This window comes from Stomoxys calcitrans, chromosome 5, assembly GCF_963082655.1.
Source record: "Stomoxys calcitrans chromosome 5, idStoCalc2.1, whole genome shotgun sequence".
In the NCBI taxonomy this organism is placed as follows: domain Eukaryota; kingdom Metazoa; phylum Arthropoda; class Insecta; order Diptera; family Muscidae; genus Stomoxys; species Stomoxys calcitrans.
In genome coordinates, this window is record NC_081556.1 from 155,840,039 (window position 1) to 155,865,826 (window position 25,788).

Below are 25,788 nucleotides of genomic sequence, written 5' to 3' on the forward strand. Positions count from 1 at the left end.
TTTAACAAAGTGTTCCGTGTTGTGAGTTGTGGTGTATCATTGAAAAATAAAGCAAAGATTAACTTTTTGTAGACCTCTTTGTGTGGGTCGGTTGGTCAAATTCGCCCTCGTCGTCAGCTTCTTCTTGTTCTCATAGAACGTACAGAATCGGCTAACTAACGAAAAATGTCTTATTGAACACAGAGCAGCAACAGCAACGACAGCAGAAGAAACAGATGATATAAGGCTACTGTTTCCTCTATATATGCATTCCAAATTAGCATTCAAGCCGTTGGTTGCTTTGGGAAAACATTGAAACCGAATCTGCTTGCAGCAGCAGAGTGTGAATGAACGAAAAACCCAAAAGTTTAATTATTTTGTGAGAATTTCCATTAATTGAATAAACGAAAAAAAAAAGTTAAAAAAAAAAATAAATAAATAATAAAAGAAGAAAAATCTAGAAAAAACAAACGCCAGTAGCTAACCACGTATCCTTTTTGTACTTGTGCAACCTTTCAGATACCGAGCCAGTGGACAAAATGACCAGTTACGACGATGTAAGTAGTTTTGTTTTTTTGCATTCATACATACACACACACACATAACCATGCATGCCCATTTAAAAGTCAATCACTTGTTGGCCTAAAAAGTCACCTTGTGTAGTCTATCAAAATACAGTTTTCCTGTCACTTTTTCCATCTGTTATGCTAAGCTTCACTGTTTTTTTGCCGTTTCATAACTCCTATCTCACAATCTCGTTATTTTTTTCTGGTTTCTTTCTTTTTTGGTACGGTGTTGTTTTATACACTGACTCCCGTTGATATGTCCATCTATCTATCTTGGCGTAATGCTAACTCGACTATACATTAAAATACAACTGAAACTCAAATCTCCAATAACACCAACAACAACAAAAACAACATCTTGAATAATGAATTTACAACACCACCAACAATAACAGATATTGCAAAGATGCCGCACAGCTTTTGCCAATGGAAAAACACGAGACGTAAGCTTCAGGTAAGTGAACTATCCAAGTAAGCGAATAAACCAGACTTTTTACAACGGCCAAGCAGCCAGTCATTCAGCCGGTCGATCGGTAGCTGATACTACACCGGCAGACAAAAGTAGTTTACACACACGCACACAAAGAGAGATGTGCAACAAAACGCTTCCCGGTTAATCGCCTCCAATGTTCCCATTCATGCGTAAACATACAATTTGGAAACAAACATAGACATTTTCTAGGTTAGGGGTTGAGCCGCTCTGCTCAACGAAACAAGTTCGAAAACAAAGGCAAACGTGCTTCATCGCTTCCACCTTTCCCCCCCTTTTGGTGAACAAATATTTAAATAAAAATTATATTCTAGCACTTTTTGATTTCATTTTAAACAGATGTTTGATTAGAGACGTACAGTGGTTTCGAGTTTTCGAATTTACACAAAACCTTCAAATGTGAACAACCCATTAGATTACATATGCCCTTAGAAGCCATTTGGAGATTGCCCAAAACTTAAACGGAAAGCCAGAAATCAGTGCCAGATTCGCCTCTAAAACTTCAGATTAGGAGGATGATGAACGATGATTTATTAAAGTTGTAAAATACTCTAAAAAGTATCAATGCATGTTTTTGCTATAATCAAATTCACTGTAATATTTTACTAACATTTGTAACACCTACAATCTTTTTTTCTTCGGGAACTCCTAGTAAAATTTCATTTGGATTTCTTTCATTGACATCATTCTCTTATATTGAAGATTTTGGAGACACTGTGCAATGAAATCAGAAAAATAACAATTTTACCAAAATTTGTGGCCCTTGTTTCTCATACATACATATATTGTTAACGGTATTTATATTGAATTATAATGTATTGACCGATTTCATTTCTTTGGTGACTCATAGTAGAATTTGATGGGAAATATTTCTTCCTTTGAGACGCTTCTCCCAAAGTGGAATATTGTAGGAGATTTTGGCTAAATTTAAAAATAATAATTTTTGCATAAAATGTGCAAATGTATATTTTAATTTTCTTAAAATTTTTTGCATCTACATTTATAGTCTATTTTAAAACTTCTAATGAAATTTGATGTAGAATATGTATTCTTTTGGGACCATTTGTCTAAATTGAAGTTTCATTTCACTTTCATGCACAAACTCGAAAAAAATGCGGTAGAAATTTAAGCAAAAAAGTTGAAAATAATTTTGTAATTTTTAACAAAGTTGATATCGAGGTTTTCACGATATTAAGCATTTTTGTTGTTTATTGACTTGTGGTCAAATTTGGTGAGGAACATTTTTGACTTGACATCGCCCTCCTTAAACGAATTAATTTGAAGTGAGTTTTGTACGCTTTAAAAAAATGACCAAAACGACATCTTTTGTAGGTCGGTTGAGGGTTAAATGTTAAATAATATTGCTGGCAGTCTTGTCAATAATATTGCGAATTAATTATACCCTTAAAATAAAAGTACAAGTTATCGTAAGCCGAATAATTAGAAAAACATCCAGTAGGCAGAACTTCACCACTCTTATTTAGTTACTTTTTGATGTAAACTTACAGGGTGCCGATACATGTGTTTTCACTTTTTGTCCCTTGCTTCAAAATCTGTGCAATTTGCTAAACAAGGTAGTTTCGTTGGGTTAGATTTTTGTTATTGTGCTAATAACGCTACTTCTAATTGTATCATAGGGCTAGGTTAAATGGGAAGCGCACCAAAGGGAGAGTTCGCTCGTAGGCCAGCAGTTTTGGAAAGAAAAGAATTGTTGGTGAGATGAAAAAAAATGTGTGTCCCCACATCAAGATAAAGAAATATAAGAAGAAAGTAGGGTGGACACACTAACATGTATATGCCTCCTCGAAGGAACACTGATCCACATCCTTTAGTGTCATCGCGTCTCCTTTCAAAACTATTTTCTCTTGACCATGTATTTGAGGAGAACTCCTAGAGATACATCTGCAAAATTATTTAGATCAATGAAAAATCGCCTCCCCAAGATGGAAAGCCTTTACCCATATAAATCCGGAACTAAACCAAGTCTTAGGCTTTTTCACTCCAAAATTTTTTTGGGATTTCGTACTGAGAACTGACCGGCTCTAGACCTCTTAAATCCAATGCTTTTGTTCAAAGAATAACATTTTAAAAAAGTGTGCGTTTGTAATAACATGTAAATAAATTCTAAAACCCAGTGTCATCGTAGATCTTGATAAAAAAAAAAAAACTATTTTCTATTTGGGTGTAAATTTTACATACACATACACAATATGACAGGTTACTATACGTAATTTGAGATACAACAACAGTTGTTCACGCTCACATTAGCGTATATTGTGCATGCATACAAATGTGGGTTATTCTTCATTTCACTTTCAATTTCGATTCGAATATAGTAAAATATTGAAGTGTGCAACTTTTGTAGTTTAAGGTTTCATTTCGTTCTTTTTAATGCAAGTCCAATGTTAAAATTTATTTAATTAACATCAATATAAACGAAAATAGTAATGAAAATAAAATGTGTTAATATAATCAAGGATTTTAAAGTTTTTTTTTTATCGATTATTAACACTTAAATACATAATATTGCCTATATACATACTACATAGCATATATTTTTCGAAAAGATAATAGTAAAAAAAGGATTGTAAAAATTGTGTGATGTGTTTTTAGAATCTTGAAACTTAATCTAAATTTTTATTACACAAACCTCATCTCGAAAATACTTTTAGTTATTATAGAACACCATAATTTTTGTGCCAGAAAAGACAAAAAAATTCTCCCCTCCAAATAATCGAACAGGAGCAAAAGAAAAAACAGCAATTGAAAATCTTAAACTTCTATAATGGGCATTAGTTATAGAGATCGGATCCTTTAAGAAAAATTGTTGTACTGCATCTTCTTTCGCATTCTAATTAATTTTATTTGAGCCCAAAATAGCCATGGCTGGGCAATACGTGTGTAGGTATTTTGAGGATAGTACGGCAACCCAAGTATTTCGCTCTACTTCAAAATACCTTTCTTTTAAGCCCCATATTGCCATGCTTTGCTTGAATTTTAGTGGTTTGGAGAGAATTATGGGGTCATGGTGGCAATTTGACAATTTCGCAATTTCGTTCATTACTCCCAAATAACTTTTATTTGACTCCCATATTGCCTACGTCGGTAGAAATGTCTGATTTGGGAGGTATTTTGGGGGTGGAACATTTGAAAAGCGTTTTAAAAAAGTTGAGAAGAAGGCGTAAGAAATAAACTATTAAATTAATTATGAGTGAGCACTACAGCACTACACTCGTAGAATAGTCTGCTGAAAATAAAAAAAATAAATATTTTTCTTAAATTTATGACAGAAAAGTTTGTTAAAACAACAAACTTTATCTGCCCTGATAGCAGAATAGTTGGTTTGCCATCGTAGCATATGTAATTCGTCGGTATTATGTATTCAATATTTTAGAAGATTTGTTATGTTGAAGTTGTGGACAACAATGCTTGCCAAAACAATATCCCTATATCCCCATATATCATAATTGAACCTAGGAAAAAAATATTGGCTGTCATCGTATATTCAGTTGTTTCAACTATTTATAGAGGATATATTATTATAGATTACGATTTTAAAAATAGCTTGATGTGTTTGGTTGGTCAATACAAACTGACCCACCCTTATAATAACATCAAAAAGTCCAAAATTGCCATTTCACCGTTATTCTCTTCTTTAACTGCGTGAAGAACGCTTGGCTTACAATTTACCAACACAAATTGAGGCATTTGCTATCTATCAAATGCATCAATTTGTTTGCTTATTTTAGGAATTAATTTTTTATTTTAGTTTTATTTACCATTTGAAAATATCAGAAAATGTTTGCTGTTTTTGCAAAAAAAATACTGCTGCCCATTTTCAGCAGACTTTGTACTGTTACAGCAATCAATTTTGCTATTTTTATTAACAAATTTCTCTGAGTGCAAGAAAAAACGTGCTAAGTTCGGCCGGACGGAATGTTGGGTACCAACCATCATGAATTCCCCTAAAAATTTGCCTTTATTAAGTCAGTTCGTATTTGAATTATTTTAGAACAATCAAATCGGGAATTGGTTACAGTCTCAAGTAGTCATATCGGGGCATCGGAATTTAAGGGGTATATATATAGTATATAGACCGATTCGGATCATATGCGGCACGGCCGCTGGAAGTCATAGCAAAAATCTTTGTGTCAGATTTCAGCCAATTCAGGTAGAAATTGGGGGACTTCTTGAGCTCTAGGAGTCAAATTCGGGGATTGGTTTATATGTGGGATATATAAGTATATAAACCGAATCGGTGCATACTCGGCAATGATATTAAAAGTTAGAACGGAAGTGGGTGTTGTTATATCAACATAGACTTTGAGTTTGTTCAAACTGTTAAACCCTCTTAACCTTTGTCTTTTCAAATGAGCTTAACTACTTCGATTCATATATAGCTTAAACAAGTAAAAACATGCTAAGCTCGGTCGGGCCGATTATACCCTCCACCATCGATCGCATTTGTCAAGTTCTTTGAATAACTTTTTCAATATATATATATATATATATATATATATATATATATATATATATATATATATATATATATATATATATATATATATATATATATATATATATATATATATATGAGCTACATCATTTTATTGACAGATATGGACTTGTCGTGGCTACTAGAAGTCATAGAAAAATACCACCTCCAAAATTTCAACCAAATCGAGTAAAAATTGCGCCCTCCAGTTAGAGCTGGGAAAATTTCGATGGCACTATCGATATTTAATTTTTGACTGAATAACGATTGATATTTTCCGCAAAGTTAAATGTTTTGCAAAACTAAACAAAAATAACTAATTCGACACTGAATGCATCCTTTAAGATACATTGCGCCTATAGAGGGCGCAATTTTCATCCGATTAGGCTAACATTTTGTACAATGATTTCCCAAATGACTTTATTAACTTTGGTTTTATTTGTCTGTGCATTGATATTGCTTCTATACAAATCGGTCTCCAGATTTGTACTTCTCATTTTCGTTTGAAATATAGGTGAAGGGAAATTAACGATAGTATCGATATTTATTATTAACATATCGAATGTTGCGATTATCGATAGTTTGCCAGCCCTACCTCCAGTGACTCAGAGTGTTAAATTGGAAGATCGGTTTATATAGCAGCTCTATCAGGTTATCAACCGATTAAGACCATACGAAAATTACAGCAAATTTGGAAAGTCGAGTCCTAAGATTGGTTTATATGGCAGCTAAATCAAAACATGGACCGAGTTTGCCCATTTATAATCCCAACCGATCAACCCTTATAAGATTCGTGTAAAATTTCAAGCGCCTCGCTTTACTCCTTCGAAAGTTAGCGTGCTTCCGACATTCAGACGGACGGACATGGCTATATCGACATACAATGTCGTGTCGATCAAGAATATATATACTTTATGGAGTCTTAGACGCATATTTCGAAGTGTTACAAACGGAATGAAGAAATAAGTATACCCCCATCCTATGGTAGAGGGTATTAAAATGTACAAAAGAACTGAGAATAACATATTTTGTTTGATGGATTTCGTTTTCAACTCGACTGCTAAAACGACTACTGCTCGTATGGGTAAACTTTTCGTACAAAATCCTCTGATTTTACAATGGACTAAATTTCTTGATTCTTCGGAGAACAAAGAGTCTGCTAAAAATAAAACATCACAAAACATACTCACATACTTCAAGGTCAAGTGAAGAAATGACATTCTGCCTGACCTCACTCAAAGCTGTCCCATCTAAGGCAACGAAATAAAAATATACGATCATTAACATTTAAATTATATTAAAAATTCTGTTATTTTATAGTCATGATGATAAATATCAATAACATTCTGTGCTAATATAACCGGTATTGGACCTTTGGAGATAATAGCCAATTAACTAAAATCATGTGGGTAATTGATGATATGCACCGAACACTTTGTTTGTTTTTTTATACTGTATTGTAAATTTAATTACACTACCTGCCTGTACACATAGCAGGTATTTCGCTTTATTTTTTAAATATTGGCTGTCTACTGTGAACTATTCTTGACCAACAATGTGAGAGATTGCCATACGGCGTCTCGGTGTATTAACCGCGTCATTAGGCCCCCCACCGCATAGAAACAACCAAAAACAAATGCCACCATCATTTGCGCCGGTTGGTATAATAAATGTTGCCATTTTGCAATCCAAAGTTATAAAAAATGTACAAACGTGATTATTATAACTATAAACTTCTGTTGTCCGGTGAGATAGTGCAATTATGGCATCTACGTGATTTACAATTATATTATAGTATTTAAATTCAGCTCAAATTAAGCTAACCTGTGCCAGCCACTCACCCGGTCAGCCATTCATCTAGTCCATCGACTTGGACTAGATGGCTGGCTGATGGACTGACCCTTAAAAAATTATGATGTTGCAATTCTTGCAGCAGCAACAACGATGGAGTAATCAACAACAGTAGTACTTCAATTATTAAAACTGGAAGATTTGAATTGTTCGAGGGTATGAAAATTTTAATTTTGTCTTATTTCCGAATTAATATGATGTGACCCTGAAAACAGCACTTTCTGTAACAAGGGCCTAGTGGCAGATGAAACTGAACCAAGGTCAGGAAACTACATATTATCTTCCTCCCGCACTTCCTCTCTCTCTCACTGTGTTCTTTGAAAAAAATTAAAAATAATTAAAAATGTATACAGTGTCGAAGAGATCAACATTAAACGCAACGCTAAAGCTTAATTTTTTGACGTGCAAGTGACTTTTTGAATACCTAAGCTACGAAGCACGATAAACATTTGCGTAAATGTTTAAGGCAGAGGATGAATTATAAAAAAACATTTTAAATATGTTTGGGCTGAACAGCTTCTGGAAAATTGAATTATTTGAATAAGGCTTTTATTTCTCCTTAAAGGGAGACTAAAACACAAAATAAAATATTAGGCCTGTTACTATCTCCATTGGTTTTGCCAAAGCGTAGTTAGAAAAATTTTAATTTGTGAAATAATATATATGTAGGTGAAATTCTATAGAAAATGAGGTGAAGACTGTAAATTGCAGCAAGTTAAAACTCATTTCCATTAGAGACTAGCTAGACACTGTGTCCGTTTCTCGCGCCTTATTATACAAATTTCAAAAAACTATGTATAATTCTTCTTAATCTAAAATCTATTACTTATTCTCTACGTAGCGAGCAGATTGATTTCAAGCTTCCATTGGTCCTTTCCTTCTGCAATAGTCCAAGTGTGCTTTGCAAAATTGAAATATACTCCCCCCAAACCTTTTTATAAATATCTACCATATTGGAAAAATGTGAAGGTTCAATTCACCCTATAAATTCCTTTTGTTTGAGATCTACATATATTTTCTTGAACGGGATCTCATACACTGACGTCTTAAAGTGAAATGTCCATATTGTGGCACCTATTTTGGACTCATATTTTCAAGTGTCTGTTCCATAGCTGTAATCCTTCTAATTTACAAATATCCTTAACTGAGGCGGTGATTATTCCCTCGTAATGCTGAAGACTTTGTGAGGTAATATGCCGTGTAAAAAACTTCTCCCCAAAGAAATATCGACGTTCGGTATCTGCTATAAGAAGGTGGTTGCTTAACATTGAGCTTAAAATTGAATTGGACAGCATTCATTGATATGTGAGAAGTTTATGGAATGGAATGTTCGTTGGCATGTTATCCAAATCTGGATGGCAGATTCACACTCTACTCTGAAATAACTTTGAGCCCCATATTGCCGAGGAGGAGCCGCCCCACTGCGACTTCTTACCTCCCGGAATATCGTATACATCTAAATAAATAGGTGGTTAAATATTTTTTTTTGTAACCAACACGTACCGGATGTCTCCTATTATATGCAGTACAGTACGTTGGTATTAGGTAAGTTAAGGATTGGATGGGGGAAATAGGGAGTAGTGTTTATTGATAATCGTCTTAAATTTCTGAACGTCCACATTGATCGAAAATATGTTAGCCTAAAGAAGATTTCACATACGAATGGATCGGGCGAAAAATGAAATTTCTTCGTAATACATGGCCCGGCCAACTGGCCAATCTCCCAAATATTTTATTTCTTAAACATCACAACGTCAGGAATAAGAAGTCGGATATCCTCGGAACGGTACCATGGCAATGGGTACGTTGGTATTAGGTAAGTTAAGGATTGGATGGGGGAAATAGGGAGTAGTGTTTATTGATAATCGTCTTAAATTTCTGAACGTCCACATTGATCGAAAATATGTTAGCCTAAAGAAGATTTCACATACGAATGGATCGGGCGAAAAATGAAATTTCTTCGTAATACATGGCCCGGCCAACTGGCCAATCTCCCAAATATTTTATTTCTTAAACATCACAACGTCAGGAATAAGAAGTCGGATATCCTCGGAACGGTACCATGGCAATGGGTCCCAAATAATTGCGCCCCAAAATGAAAATGTAAAAAGGCCCAGAGTCTGGGGTTCATTGTGAAAAAAGACCCAAAAAAATCCCTCGCCAAAGTATGCAAATGCACCCCAAATCCAAATGCAATATGCGCCCGAATATTAAATTGAGATTTAACTGCGGTTTAGAAATTGGGGTTTATGTTCATAATGCAATATGTCCCCAAACACCAACATGCAAATAGACACCAAAAAGTGCATAATCTCCCCAAATATTTTGTGGTTGTTTACATTGCACATTTGGGGTGTAAATGTAAAGAACAATTTGGGTTGTAATTTTATTCAAGATTGTAACCAAGGATGGAAGAAGAGTTTGCGAAAAAAAGAAGCAGTAGGCAAAGGCAAGTGTACTTTTATTCTATGGTAATCAGTTTCTGTGTAAGGAAAAAAAACCGCAGGCCTAAAATTAAAAATGGCACAAATTTTTGAAATTTTAAATTTTTTGTTTTTAGAGAAAATCACCTATGTCGACACATTTTTTCAAAAATCGCGCGATCTTTTGAAAGTGTTTTTAAATTTTTTGAAAAAGCAAAAAGTGCCGCAGATAAAAAGTATTTTCAATAATGGTGCGATTTTTCGAAACTATTTTTAAATTTGTTTAAGATAGCAAAAAGCGCCGCTGCCAATGTTTTTTTTTTTTCTAAATCAGGCGGTTTTTTTAAATATTTCCAATTTTTTTTTTTTTTGAAAAAAGCCGCGCCTAATAAAAATATTCGCAAAAATCGCACGCATTTAAAAAAAATTTCAGCATGTCCCGATTGCGGAGAAATTCTTCATGTGCGATTTTTTGAAAGTGATTTTAAGTGTTTTGTTTTGTTAAAGTCCAGTACATTCGCAGCGAAAACGCCTATTAAATTATTGCAATATCCAAAGGACTCTATTCTTTGGCATAATTGAAGCGAAATTTTTGTTCAAAGAACTCAGTACGTTTTCTACGGAATGGGTTCGCATTTTCTTCGTCACCATTTTTGTATAGTGCGTTTTGACAATTGTTCGGGCGAAAAATCGGAGTCAGTACTAGTCTTAAAGGCAGAAAAATATGTTCAAAGAATTTTTGTCAATTTCAAAAAATCCGTATTTGAAAATAGTTTTCACATTAATGGGTTCCACTCTAACCTAACCTAAGATGCGCATTGGTGTGTTGCGACCCCTAGATACTGGAACGCACATATGAATATCACATTGGAATTGTTCTCAATTCCATTCAAAGCAAGCAGCTCTGCCCAAAAAATTTAATAAATCAAATTTAGAACAAAAAGAAAGAAATGAAAGAAGGAAAGATAAAAAAGAAAGGAAGCTAAGACTGGCGAAACCCTATATATATACGTGCATTACACCATAGTTTCCTTCACGGGAAAGGAAGTAATGGATATTAAGAAAATACAAGCAAACAAAACAACATGCCATTGAGAACAAAACTCTGCAAGCAGAATTTTTTTATAGATAACGCTCGCTCTAATCGAAAATAATTACATGTGCTATTTGAAAAGTGATTTTAATAACCACCACCGAAGGATGGGGGTATTTTCACTTTGTCATTCCGTTTGCAACACATCGAAATATCCATTTCCTGAAATAATTGATCAGCGTAAAAAATCTAAGAAGATCTGTCTGTTGAAATCACGCTACAGTCTTTAAAAATAGAGATATTGAGCTGAAACTTTGCACAGATTGTTGTCCTTAAGCAGGTAATGTTCGAAGATGGGCTATATCTTGATATAGACCGATCCGCCGATTTAGGGTCTTAGGCCCATAAAAGGCATATTTATTGTCCGACATCGCCTAAATTTGGGATTTCGACAACTTTCCTCAATTTGGCCCAGATCGGTCTAGATTTGGATATAGCTGCCATATAGACCGATCTCTCGATTTAAGGTTTTGAGCCCATAAAAGGCGCATTTATTGTCCGATTTCGCCGGAATTTGGGACAGTGTGTTGTTTTAGGCCCTTAATAGCCCTCTTCAATTTGGCACAGATCGTTTCAGATTTGGATATAGCTGCCATATAGACCGATCTGTCGATTTAAAGTCTTGGCCCCATAAAAGGCACATTTATAATTCGATTTGAAATTTGACACAGTAACTTATGTTAGGATTTTCGACGTCCGTGTTTTATATGGTTCAGATCGGTCTATATTTGGATATGGCTACCAAAAAGACCAATATTTTTTTTTACAAAATTGAACAAAAGCTTGTACTTATCCGTGTCAAATGTGGTCCAAATCGGACCATATTTCAATAAAGCTGCTATGGGGGCATAAATTATGCATTTTGCACCGGATTATGACGAAAGGTGGTTTATATATATACCCGAGGTGGTGGGTATTCAAGGTTCGTCCCGGCCGAACTTAACGCCTTTTTACTTGTCATATGTTAATTTTGTTTGTACATGTACAACTCAACATGTGCTAAATTTGCCATGTCATAAGACAACTACATGTCGTGTAATAGAGCTTTCAGATGTGTTAAAAAATGTCAAAATTGTAATGTATGACGAATTCTAAGATTTTATCCCAAAAAACCAAGCTTACGGCTTTTGACACAAAACTCAGTATATTGTCTAAAGTTCATCAAACTTTCTTTTTTTTGTATTTAAAATTCCAAGTTTTGTGAGTAAGCCTTATTAGTATTTGTCGTAGATTACGGTAAAAATTGAACCAACTTAATGTATATCAATTTCAGTGATTTTGAGGTTGGTGCTACTGCCAGAACTTTTGAAGGCATATTTAATTATCGGATGAGTATTGTTAGGCTTTGGAAGTGAGATGCCCTTCATACCTTTTTATGTCAGATTCGTACTCTACTCTTCAATACCTTTCTTTTAAGCTACCTATTGCCATTATTTCTCTATTTAGAAAGGGATTTTTAGAGGCGCGGCCTTGCGCTCTAGATTTACTTTTTTTGATTCGGGAGACATCCCAGAAGAATACTGAACAATATACATTCTGTCAAAAAAATATAAAAAAAATTTTTAAGTTTATTGCTTTATTTTTGCCTTTAACTTAAAAATAACGGCAAAAACCACATGTTTATGTATATTTTTTGTCAATAATGTTTTCTTAAGATCTTAATCTACTTTGTCGTATTAATCAACATCAATTTTATTTTTTTTTACAGAATAAACACCAATTAGCCAAAAAGGGCCTTTAAAATATTTTTTTTTGTATTCTTCCTTTTTTCACTGTTCTTTAAACCATTTGTAAAAATTTTTATAATAAATTTTATGTTTGATGTTTGCACGTTTGTCCACCAGGAAGCACTATGCGCCCACCATAAACCTGAAACATTTCAGATTAGTACGCTACTCTTCAATAATTTTTATTTAAGACCCATATTGCCATGATCGGACTATATAACCGTTTGGGGGTGCAATTTTTTTTAATTAAAATTAATTCGCACTACCTAAAGTGCAGGAAATATTGCCTAAGTCATTCAGTTTTATTTTGTAATGCCGTTTGCATTTTGTATGCATTAAGGTATTTTTTGATCCATCCACGGGAAAATTTTCCATATTCTATGGTAGTGGACATAAAAAGGCATTGGACTTTTTATTATCTTACATTTACATCAAAATAGCACACCTCAAACAAAGCGATTCGTTGCATAGAGTAATTTGATGGTATATACAAAGAATGATGGATATAAAATGTGTATTCTGTGTCACTAAATAGCACAGAAAACCGGAAAATTTTGTGTAAAATCTAAACAAAAAATATGAGATTTTTTTTCGAGAAAGAAACGTGTTTATTTAAGCTTATGGCCAACAACAAAGTGCTACCAACACAATATTACCGTCTTTACTATGCCTCTAAGGATTAATAGAAACAAAATGTGCACAATTTATATAAACATTTAAAAATAAAATCTTCTCGTTTATTAGAATTTTGATCGAATGGGAACTGGTTTCAATGTCGATAATTTTCAAGTTCAAATCAGCTTCTGTAGCAAACGAACGATACCCGTATATGGGTTTTGTTTGTTTATTTGCTTTGCATTTTTCAATAGGAATATATTAAGATCACTCCCTTAAACACACCAGTTTTCAAAAAACAACAAAAAAGGCTAAATAATTTTCAATGGTAGCTACACTCATGCAGAAGTGTGAATAAACAAATGTTTAAAAGTGACTAAAAACACCAGGGCGACCACAAAATGCAATAACCACAAAAAGGTTTCTGTGTATTGACAAAGTGTGAAACAAAATATAAACATTTGTTTTGGGATTTGTGTATTCATACAAAAATATTTCACTTCAAAATTCTTTTTTTTATTCCTCAAAATTGGCTATTGTATGATTGTTTTTTTAAATTGATAGGCAGTACATTCACTGACAAAGATGGGCAACTGCCCAAAAATCATAAGTAGCTGTTCACCAAGTTCTCGGTAATTTGACTTTTTATAAGCAAAGCCGAAGTGAGAATATAATTGCACATAAATTGCGAGTTCTCTAAGCCAAACTGGACATTCTATAAAAAATGGTCCTATAACACGTACGTATTTGTATATATCGCCAGACCTTGTTTGACTTGAAGTACAATGTTTCAACTAAAACTGAAAGGTATGGCTCTCAAGACTCGTCGCTCGTACTTTAATATTTTTGATATTTATCTATACACAGGTTTTTGTTAAAATGATTAAAGACTAGTGTAAAAAATAAATCAATATTATGCCCCCACAACCAAATTCGTTTTATCACAAATTACCTCGCTACCTAACCACTTTCATACCTTAACATTTATGAACCTATTTAAAGTTCACATAAGATTTTGAATTTTTTAAATTCCATTCGAATTTCTTGATATTAGCATAGAAATTCGTTAAAGTTGTAGCGATTTCTAGGGTATACACTCGACTAAACGTTAGAAGTTGTTGAAAATGCATAAGAACTCAATACACAGAATATAATGGAATTAAAAAATGTTCAATTAAAAATGTAATTGAAAACAATGTTTTTATTTAAATAAAAAAATAGTTGATACCATTATTGTTTTTATAAATCTGAATTAATTTCCATTTAAAAATGTGAATTAAATGTTTGTTTTTTTTTTCCAAATAACATATAATTGATGCAAAAATATTTATAAGTATATAAAAATTAAGTTAAAATAAAACATGGGTATGATCTTATTCCAACTTAAAAAATTGGTTCCACCTTTAAATAATTTTCCCATTTTAGAGAGCTATTTCTTACAAACAATTTTTTGTAAACAAGACCATCTTTGAGGGATTAATTTTGAAATAAGAACTTTTTTAAAAGTCTAAAAAATTCCTTTAATTTCTATAATTTCAAAAACCTTCCTTAATTTAATCAATAAAAAAATTCATTGAAAATAGCAAAAATGTCAATCCTTTTTGGTTTGAATATGCAGTTGAACCTCTCTGTATCGAATTTTTCTATAACGAATATTTCTCTGTAACGAATTTTATTTAAAGCGCATGTTTAAATTATCACACAAACTTATCTCTCTATAACGAATTTATGGAAAACTTATTTTATTGAAGTTCGCACAAACACAAAACTCTTTCAAATTGATTACCAACGCAGATATCCACAAAATAAAAATTGCTGTAAAGTACCATGGTACAATTAAGAGGTAGCTTCATAGCACAACAACAAAAATGTACCCCCAACGAAACTACCTTGAGTGGCAAATGCCGTAAATTGAAATGTCAAATCGGTTTTAGAAATAATTTCAATTTACGGCATTCGCCACTCAAAGAATTTTCGTTGGGGGTAGATTGTTGTTGTGCTACTGACCCTACCTCTTAATTGTACCATGAGTTCCACGTAAAAACCAAACAATGCTTTGTCCCTGCAAACACTTTCGATTGCCAAATAATCTTCCGCGGACCATCTAGATGAAAATAATGATCGCAGACGAGCTTTTTAACGTGTTTCGCGTTATGCGTTTGGAGTTCATATCAAGATTAGTCTGTTCTCAGGCATACTAAATACCATTCGTTATACAAACCAAGTGAGAATTCTGTTTGATGTTTTGGAAGTTTTCCACTTTAAACAAAACATCGAATAACATAACTCAATACAAGTCCTACACGCGACAGGTATTAAAATAAAAGCAATCGCGAAAAGTTAACTAAGGCGAAATATAAACAAATCTTCTGGATGATTATCATGCAATGAGAGGGCGTAATAATTGCCGCAATGAGTTGCTAAAACTTCCGCACGCGCAAAAAGACAGAACCGCAATCCAAATAGCAGGTACTTTATCTGTGTCTAGAAAATTTCAGAAGTTTAGATGCCTCAATATTCATATACACATGTTTATTTTTTTTTTGCATTTTGATCAAATTAAACCTTATTTTTGTTTTTCTATAACGTAGTATATCATTCCCAACTGCTACGTTATAAGAGTTCGACTGTACAATTTCTTGCAAACGAAGGTTTGTGCACGAACATTCCCTTAAGGAACAGGGAACATACTTCTGAAATATCAATGAGTGAGTGAGTTTAAGCTCAATATTAAGGGACCTCCTTTGTATACATGGCCTAGTACCTAGAAAATTTCGTCATCATTAGGAGGGAATAACCACCGCTGTAACATTTTATTCTGATGTTCTCGCCGGGATTTCAAAGCGGGCATCCGACATCACAGGCGGACATGTTAACCTTTGCGCCACAGTGGCCTCCATAATTTTTTTTTTCAAAAATGATGATATTATCATTTTTGTGATTAAAGCAGTTCCAATTAAAAAATTATTCGATCAATCAATTTCGTGATTGAAACCGAGTCTCATTTTTTTGTTTCTGCAAAAATTCATTCGATTGTGATGAGAATTGTTTGCTCTAGCTATTTAAGAATTTTAATTGGAAGATCAATTTTCCTTTTGCCTATATGTACAAAAAATTCCAGCAAATTGATTTGATCATTCGATCAACAAGAAGATAAACTGGCAAACATGGCTTAAAAGTTTTCTAGTAATCACATAGATTTTTCAAGAAGTCGTAATGGTTATCTAATCAGCGAACACAATCAAAATGTTTGGCTTACACTTTTCAGGCAATATGTGCTGGAGTTGGTAGGTCTACTGTCAAAGAAATAACCGATATAAAAATTTTTAAATACTTACGAGTACACATTTGGGAGGGTACGATCTCAAAATATATACCCTTTCGTTTTATTATAGGCAACCCCTTATGTTTTTTTTTTTTTTATTAATCGATACAACAAAAATTTAAAATCACGATTAACTGAATAATCCAAAAAAGTAAATTAATGTACACCCTAATGTTTTCTCATACTATACGTACCCACCAACATGAATTGTGCTGAAAATTTACACTATTTACGTAGTTTATTATACCCACCGTCAGTGGATGGCGGTATATTGATATCGTCACTCTATGTGAAATAGCTAGTTAAAATATTAGTAACATAAAAAATTAGCCAAGCCTAACCATAGAATTTTTATTAAAATTTGATTTTCATAGAAAATGTTTCTCACATGTGATTTTAATAAAAAAAAAAAATTTGAATGAAAAGAAAATTTTGACAAAATTCATGTCTATAAAATTTTTGTAAAAAAAAGTGCAAAACAAAACAATAAACTTACGACCTTAGTCACCAAAAACAAGAAGCCGTAAAATAGGTTTATTTGGCAGTTCTATAAAGGAAATCTTTCAAATAAACTTATGACATAATTACCAGGTAGTGTACCGTAAACAGCTGAGTACGATTTTTTCCAATTTTGGTTGTGTTTGTGTATTATAATTAAGAACCATAAAACACACAAACAACGAAAAATGACGGGATCTAGTAACATACACAAATTCAGAGTTGCAATAATCACTGATTCACAAATAGTGTACTCAATATTTTGTTGTTGGGCGACTGCGACTACCTGTAAATGAATATATCTTGAAATAAACATGAAATAAAAATCATGTTGTTAATATATAAAATTTTATGAAAATTTAATAAAAAATAGTTTGTTTCAAATATACTTAAAAAAAGTTCATTTAAAAATGGTAACATTAGCGTTAACATTTATGTTTGAACATTTTTTTAAAACTTTTTTGAACACTTTTCTGTGCACACTCAGAATAAGTGTTTGATCTCTATGTATATAGCCTTAACATCTGTTGTTAAGTAATTTTTTGTACTTCCTGCCATGAAGAAGAACATTGAGTGAAGCCACAAGACATCAATTACTACCATGCAAAAACTGTTTGCCAATCATAATTTGTTGTACGAATATGCGGACTTTAGTCTCACGGTTTTACCAACGTCATCATTCACAACAAGATATGTTTTTTGTTTTAGGTCAGCTAGAATTGCATATGGCAGACAGAATGATTGCAAAGAAGAACAAATCATCATCATCAATAACAGCCATTATATTCCGGGTTGTTTTAAATAGATGCGGATAACAAAAGTTATTATGTTTTTTTTTTTCTTTTTATTTCTTCTTACTCTCTTTCATCTTAAGAAACGCATTCGATTCTAAGACGGAAATATGTCTGTCCAGCTTACAAGGTTGCAAGAACAAATCAGAAAAAAAATCAAAAAAATGCAGAAAAATTATTTTATACGCTTAGAAATTTAAATAATTCTTTTCATGTCCGATGGTCCGTGCGCATTCAATATCAGATAAAACAAAAGCATTTAATTTTAACATTATGTCACATCGCCACCTAATAAATGCAAATCACATTTTATCAACTTTCCATGGATTCAAAAGGTTAATAAGAACTTCAACCTCCTGCATGGTCTGTAAGTTGAAGAATTTGTACAAAATGTGCGAACTGAACTTCATTCGTGATGATGGATTCAATTCATCTGTAGATACTTTTGTAATATTCACCAAAGTGTTAATTGATTAAGTATTGTTATTATGGCAATTTATCTCTCTTTCTCTCACTCCGTCTACTTCTTGCCATAGTAGATTTGACCTTGCTCTTACCCATGTGGTAGAATGAATAACTGGCTGGCACGCGGACCGAGAACAGCGGTCAGTTAGCTTCACTGATCTGCGTTGCCGATAGTTATTAAAAAAAAAAAAACAAAGCGTGAGGCTAGCCGCTGGCAAGATGCTTTAGCCTCAAGTATGTTCATAGTACATAAAAAATATACCGTTTGGATTTTTGTTCGCTTTGTTTTCAAATTCCAAAAATCTTTAATTTAGTTGTCATCTTGATCTAAGCTATGCCTTATTGTCATACTAAGTTATGTAGTAAATTTGTTATATTGTAAAATGCAATAATGATGAATTGGTTTTTGAGAGCAATTGCGATAATCGTTGTATAGGTAAATCAAGTTGGAGGAAGATTAACAGTAAAACTTGTTGAGCACCTAATGCGATTTTAGGAATGGGAGGCCACCGTAGGACAGAATTTAGAATGTCTGCCTACAACGCATAGTGGGATGGGAAAAAAGTTGAAAAAGTGAAAAAAATACCATAGAGATATCTTCATGAAATTTTACATGGTTATAGCTGAGGTGTTATCCAGTTTATATGCAGGGGTCCTTTGGTGATCCTTTAAAGTTGGCCACCTCGACCCTACAAAATTTTGTTCGAGCTATCAAAAGAGCATTTATGGTCCGATTTTCAAAAATATAATTCAAATTGAAAATATCATAAAACCAAAACTACTAAAAATTTTGCCCCAATTTTTCGCAAATTTGTAGATGAATACCTTTTTAAAAAAATGAGTAAAAATTTTGTCCACCTTTCTTGACGAAAACACCCAAAATCCCCACACTAGGAAAATATATTTGCAAAATTGGCATTTTTTAGTAAAATATCCGTAGAGACCTCAATCCTTGGATGGCACAAAAAATGTTTTGCATGCAATTAGTTATTACTTGGGGCAATGAAAATATGTTATAAAATTGGGGGTCTCAGCTTTGCGTTTAGAGAACTCGAAGTGTTTTCCCATTTTTTTTTTTTGTTAAAAAATGCCAATATTGTACTTCACAAATATCCTATTAGAGTTAACACAATTTATAAAAATTACACTCAAAACGCATCTACATTAAGTCTTCTTCTTGTGTACAGCAAGCAAAATTGATAGTGCTGGGCCAAGTTTTCTATATAGAGACGAAACAATGAAATTACCTTTTTTACGAAAAAAATCCAAAAATTCACTTTTTCACATTTTTTGATTTGTAACTAGCATATTAGTTTTCTAAATCAGTTAAAACATTTTAAATCGGTTCAGAAATGCTTTCACAAGCTACAAAATAAGAGTCAAATTTCTTGGACACTATAAAAGGTAATCCGCACATTCAGGCCTGTTTTTTTGTATGGCTTTTTAAGCGCTTTCCAGCAAAAATTTTTGAAAATAGAAACATACATGCGCTTTTGACAGTCCAAACAAAATTTTGTAGGGCCGAGGTGACGAACTTTCATGGCCCACCAATGGGCCCCTGGGACATCTAGGGCTCTGGAATTATCCATATAAACTGGATAACACCTTAGCTATAACCATGTAAGATATTTCTATCCGTTCCAAAATGACAGACTTATTTCCATTTATTTTTTTCCCCCATCGCCGAACGTCTGTTTCAAATCCTAGCTTCAACATCAGAAAACGTTTTTGCGTAGCGGTGCTTATCCACTCATTAAAACTTCTTTTCGAATTATTTTCGCTAAATTGGCAAAGGAAATTTACCAATTAAAAAAGAAACACCTAAATAACTGAGGCTGAGTCGATGTACGCTATATTTGGATAAGTCCAGGTTTCTGAAACAAATTTTTTTGAAAATTTCGCCAGTCAATCTTTGTGATGTATCGTAAAGGGATAGATTAGGCCAGAGTGGTATTTCTGTCCATTGTAATGCAACCATTTTAACGGCAGGCCAGAAAATAATTTGCATAATTCACATACCAAAAACTAACTCCTTCACAACATCTGATGTGTTCCTCTGCGTCCTGTATAAATATTATGGTACAATTCTTCTCTTAATTTGTTTTCATGTCTTCATTCCAGTTAACATTCGCAGTCGACTTAACCAACTATTGAATTAAGGTGTTTGCTTTTCATTTTCTACATTTAGCTGGGGGCTTTAAAAAAACCATTAATTAATGTTCGCGCATTAGTGTCTCACCTCAAACCCTTACTCCTAAAGCTGTTATGACAAAATTCGGAAGTATTTTGCCAACTCCCTTCTTCTTTGGTAGCATGTCGTCAAGAGCACAGGCTAACTGTAACAATATTTGGTTAATTTATGCATTTTCTCACGTTACTTTTGAAAACAAAAAAAATATAATCCACACCTTATGTTATTAAACCACACGTCGAAACACATATTTAAAAGAGGGATACAAACAAACTACCAGCTTTTCTATTGTTCAGAAAAAGTAAAAAAAAACAAACACTATGAGCATTTCTTTTGTTGTTGTTTTTTTGTAAACAAAGCCAATCTTAACTTGGTGAAAACAACAACAATATTAATTAAACAAAGTATTATTTTAACAAAAATATTTATTATTTACGGCCGTATTCACAAAACTTAATGAAATCTTAAAATAGGTTTATTTGACAGTTCTATAATAAACATCTGTCAAATAAATCTATTTCAAATCTACATTAAGTTTTCTGAATACAGGTGTTAGTTTTTGTGTTTGTTTGTCAACTAAAAATATATAAAGGTAATGAATTGCTAATAAAAAATCTTAAATTTCATGTCAAATAGTGGCAAATTTGAAATTCAAACTCATATGTAATACAAGGATACCCCCGATCCGCTTCGCCACCCCCTGCTGCTACTTATATAGTCAGTTTTGAATTTAAGGTGACAGTCAAAGCTAAATTTAAGTGAGCTCCAACGAGGCGGCCACCGTGGCCGTTATTGAGTAAGTGTGGCAATATGTACGTACAACCCAACCAACAAAATTAATTTGATCTTTTTATAAGAAAAAAGACATTACCCCACCACTTGATGTAAACAAAAATATTGCACACTCTCTTCCTGGTAAAAAAAATCTTCTTTAAGCTAGTATTTCTTTAAATTATCCTCCAACTATATCGTTTAATAAAATATCGTGACTGAGCAGAATTGTTCATAACTGGATGTATTTTTTGTTTCAACTTCGACTCTTACACACATCCACGTTATTGTAAAAGACCTTCTTGATAAATTATAAATGCAAACGCCGCGCACGTCATAGTTGTAGACTTTAGCCGAAGCTTAAGCAATCGACTGACCTCCACGTCAAACACCTAGAGCCTAAGCCACGAACATCTTAAAACCCTCCCACAAGTAACTCTTACTAGAAATAGGCAATGCGTAAATACCCCAAAGGTATTTACCCGGTAAATTGGGTAAATACCCCGGTAGCTAGGTTTTTATAATTTTGCAAATATCTTGGGTATAAACAATTTCCAAAGAATTTTTGATGATTTCGTATTTTTTGTATATAAATCGGATATTAGTTATATATAGCCGCTATGTAGACCGATCTCCGGAAAATTAAAATGATTTAGCAATCTGGTCCTTTTTTTCGCTTTTAAACATACAATTATTTTTACAAAACGCGTTTTAAATTTGTTATTAGCTTCTTTTTGTTTATTTTAATTTGTTTTTAATAGTTTTTAAAGAAGGAAATCTTTTCCCTATTGACAAAAAAATAACGTCAGATTTCTAATCGTTTTGGGAGAGGAAATGTTCATCTGTATGAGATCTATAGTCTATGAATTCAACTGCTACTTCTTCCACTCTCATCTACTGGCCCCATATTCAACACACGCACAGTAACAGAGATCTCTTTTAGCATGCCTAACGCCTAGCATATCTAATGGTTATCATACTCTCATACACCCATAGAAAAAATCAAGCACGGCGTTGACAAAGTGGCCACATTCATTCATAAAAGTGAATCAACACACAGATGTTATTAGATCAACAACAAATATTTATAAATCAACAACAGTTATGTTGAACATTATGGCAAATTCTAATGCACAGTTTATTTAAACATCACAAAAAGATTTTGTGTGCCGATGAGTATCGAACCTGTGTTCCATCAATCTCATTGTGTGTTTAGAAACGCACATTACCACATTGCACCACGGCCGGCTATACACATACAAGGTTTTAAGAGTCATTTAAACTTAAGGTTGGTATACATACACATTTGAAAGGGATGATGTCCACAACGGTCATTGCATGAATCAACAACGCTTGTTCACAAAATCATTCACGCTTGTTGACAATATTTCCAACAACGCCCGTGTATGATAATGGCAGCGTTGGCGCATGATTTTGATACATTTTTTTCCTATCTGTGTACTCTCTTGACTGCTCTCATAGTATGTCATTGCATTCTTTCTTAAGCACCTACTATTTGTTCTGTTCAACTTGTTCGTACACTTTCGTACCTTAACGTACGAATTTCGTTTAATCCTTTCTTACCTCGCCCCTAAGACCCAAGACCAACGTTCGTGCAAAATCTCATTTCATCATTTCTAGCTTTAGCCGTTAAGACTGGGCCCAGATCAGTCAGCCAATTGCGCTCTTATTTTATGTATAGAAATTTATTTTGGAGATTTTAACCAAAACCAATCGAATATAGAAAGCATTAGTAACATTCTTTTCGAGATTCCAAACACTTGCTCTATCAAAGGTGTTATTTTCAGGTCTAAATCCACACTTAAGAATAACAAGAATCTCAGCAATCCCATGGCAGCCGGTTTTACGTACCGGATTGACCCGATGGAGTTCTTCATCGGCAAGCGCTGCCGTCTCAGTGTATAACGCACTGCTACAACAAAAACAACAATAATTTCAGTGTACAACCCACTGCTACAACAACAATGTTCAATCTCTCATACAATGTAATCGATAATATTTTGTACACGTTGGAAGGTAGACATTTTTTCTCTATTAACAGCATATACCAAATCAGTTACCAGAGGACCTTTTGTATCTCTACCTGAGGATATTCTTACTCAAAAACCACCAGTCTGCTGCATCTCTCTTAGCTCATTTTTTGCATATTACTACTATTACCCCTCTTTTCTATTTAATCTAAGTGTTACTTACCACCGACTGCAGTTATCTCTGTCGACAATTCAATCGGTTTTTTTATGAAACGGATAGATAGTGTTTTTAAAGAAGATGGGGTTTCCAAATATATCGTTGTGCTTGCAGATTTAACACGTTGAGCTTTTGTGCTGTGTCGGCTTTAACGTCTCTGCAGCCAACATCAGGTATAACTGTGATGTTGTTGTGGTACTTCATCTTTATTCTTAAAAATTTTCATAGTAGTAGGGTTTTTTACGATGGGATTTTATTTTGGAAGATTGTTTTAAATGATTGTTACTTATAAAATTATTACAATTTGTTTTTTGTCTTGAAACAACTTCTACTATATTTTTCTTCTTTTCATATTTACAGAAAGAAACAACTCGAAAATCTTTTGCGCATGTATGAGGAGCATGAAAATGATATGATCAATGCCTTGGACGCTGATTTAAGGAGGCCCAAACAGGAAAGTTTGGTTGCTGAAACAGAATTTTTGAAAAACGATGTCAAAAATATACTCTACAACATCGACGAATGGGTTAAACCTGAGCTGCCATCCAAATCTATGGTCAACGTATTGGATGATGTACAAATCTACAAAGATCCCTATGGCGTAGTCTTGGTTATTGGAGCCTGGAATTATCCATTGCAGCTTTTGTTGGTGCCAGTGGCATCGGCCATAGCTGCTGGCAATTGTGTTGTCATCAAACCCAGTGAAGTAGCAGCCAACTGTGCGAAATTTATACAGGAAACCCTGCCAAAGTATATTGACAATGTAAGAAAGATTTGGAAAATTTTATCGAATCTATATTAATAATGGATTTTTTTCTTTAGGAATGTTATCCCATCATTTGTGGTGGAGCTCAAGAGACATCAGAATTGTTAAAGCAACGCTTCGATTATATTTTCTATACGGGATCAACGCGTGTGGGCCAAATTGTCCATGCGGCAGCCAACAAATATCTGACACCATGTACCTTGGAGTTGGGAGGCAAGAGTCCTTGTTATGTTGACAAATCTGTCGAATTGAATACAGCTGTCAAGCGTATTTTATGGGGCAAATTAATGAATTGCGGTCAAACCTGCATTGCCCCCGATTATGTGCTATGTTCCAAAGAAACCGAAGTTGAGTTCATCAAAGAAGCTAAACAAATTCTTAAAGAATGGTATGGTGATAATATTAAAGATAGTCCCGATCTCAGCCGTATTATAAACAAAACCAATTTTGAGTAAGTAATTCATGGAATCGCATATGAATATTTTGAAAAATTTTAACGTAAAAACTTATTAACATTTTATAATGAAATTTTTATAATGAAAATTTTATAATGAAAATTAAGTTAGTCCATTTTTAATAAAAAGGTTGTGTTCATTCCTTCCTTCGAGATTAGCTTATATTATTCGAAAATTTTTATGCAATGGGAAAATGAAAACCATAGCAGATACACCACACCAACCATGATTTGGCGCATTTCGTGGTCAACATAAGAAGCCTTAACGTGTGAGGGACTTTAAAGGTCGCATATTGGTAGTTTGTATTTATCTTGAAGAACTTGCGAAAGTACCTCTATGAAATGAACACAACACCAACCAAGTTCGACACTTTGTCTCAATAACTGTCTCTTTTCCAATGCATGTTTTTGTTGTAGTGATGGATTTCTTGTTCATACACTTGTGTTGATAGCTTTGAATGCTAAGACGTAAACAATCTTCCATTGCTGCTCGAACGTGCAGGGTTCAAATCGCGGCCTAGCTCAGCTGAATTAGTTTGTTATATTATACTCTTTATATTATTCTCTTTTTATATGCTGTTATATTATACTCTTAATATATTTTCGGTATTCTTAGTGGCTCCAATTCACCACAATTAACTTTAACCAGCACGTTGTCAACCCTTAAATTGCTTTTCAAATATTTTTTTTTTACAAATTTTCTTAATCTCGAATTATGTTTATCTTGTTAATATTCGATTTTATTGAGTTTCTTTTTTTTTCTTTAACAGTCGCCTCATGGGCATGATGAAACATGGCACAATTGCAGTTGGTGGCAATTCTAATGCCAATGAGCTCTTTATCGAACCCACAATTATTGTAGATGTTAAGCCCGATGATCCTGTGATGCAATCTGAAATTTTTGGTCCCATCTTGCCTATTGTCAGCGTTGAAAGTGCCTATGAGGCAATCAAATTCATCAATTCGAGGTAGGCCAAATGTTTAAAAACAAAATAAGGATCACAAAACTCATTCAATCATCATGATACCTAAAACACTAGTTGGAAAATAATTTTACTGCATTTTTATCTCAGTAATCAG

The 25,788-nt window shown here is 33.5% G+C and overlaps 1 protein-coding gene and 1 long non-coding RNA gene across 11 annotated transcripts in view; one reads left to right on the forward strand and one right to left on the reverse strand.

Moving 5' to 3' along the window:
• Positions 1–25,788, forward strand: part of LOC106096105 (aldehyde dehydrogenase, dimeric NADP-preferring) — an 81,696-nt gene that overhangs the window by 42,479 nt on the left and 13,429 nt on the right. For 8 of the 10 annotated variants that reach the window (XM_059368734.1, XM_059368735.1, XM_059368732.1 and 5 more), the window contains 5 exons: positions 499–536; positions 941–999; positions 23,849–24,251; positions 24,311–24,705; positions 25,479–25,676. In XM_059368734.1, the coding sequence (XP_059224717.1) occupies positions 499–536; positions 941–999; positions 23,849–24,251; positions 24,311–24,705; positions 25,479–25,676 (1,093 nt within the window). Of the gene's footprint in view, positions 1–2; positions 537–940; positions 1,000–23,848; positions 24,252–24,310; positions 24,706–25,478; positions 25,677–25,788 lie in introns of those variants that run through there. The other 2 variants (XM_059368737.1, XM_059368736.1) reach the window with 2 other exon arrangements.
• Positions 20,174–20,808, reverse strand: LOC106095510 (uncharacterized). Its single transcript, XR_001222748.2, has 3 exons — positions 20,727–20,808; positions 20,571–20,654; positions 20,174–20,513 (listed from the first exon to the last, which is right to left on the reverse strand). It is a non-coding gene; the product is annotated as an uncharacterized LOC106095510 (long non-coding RNA).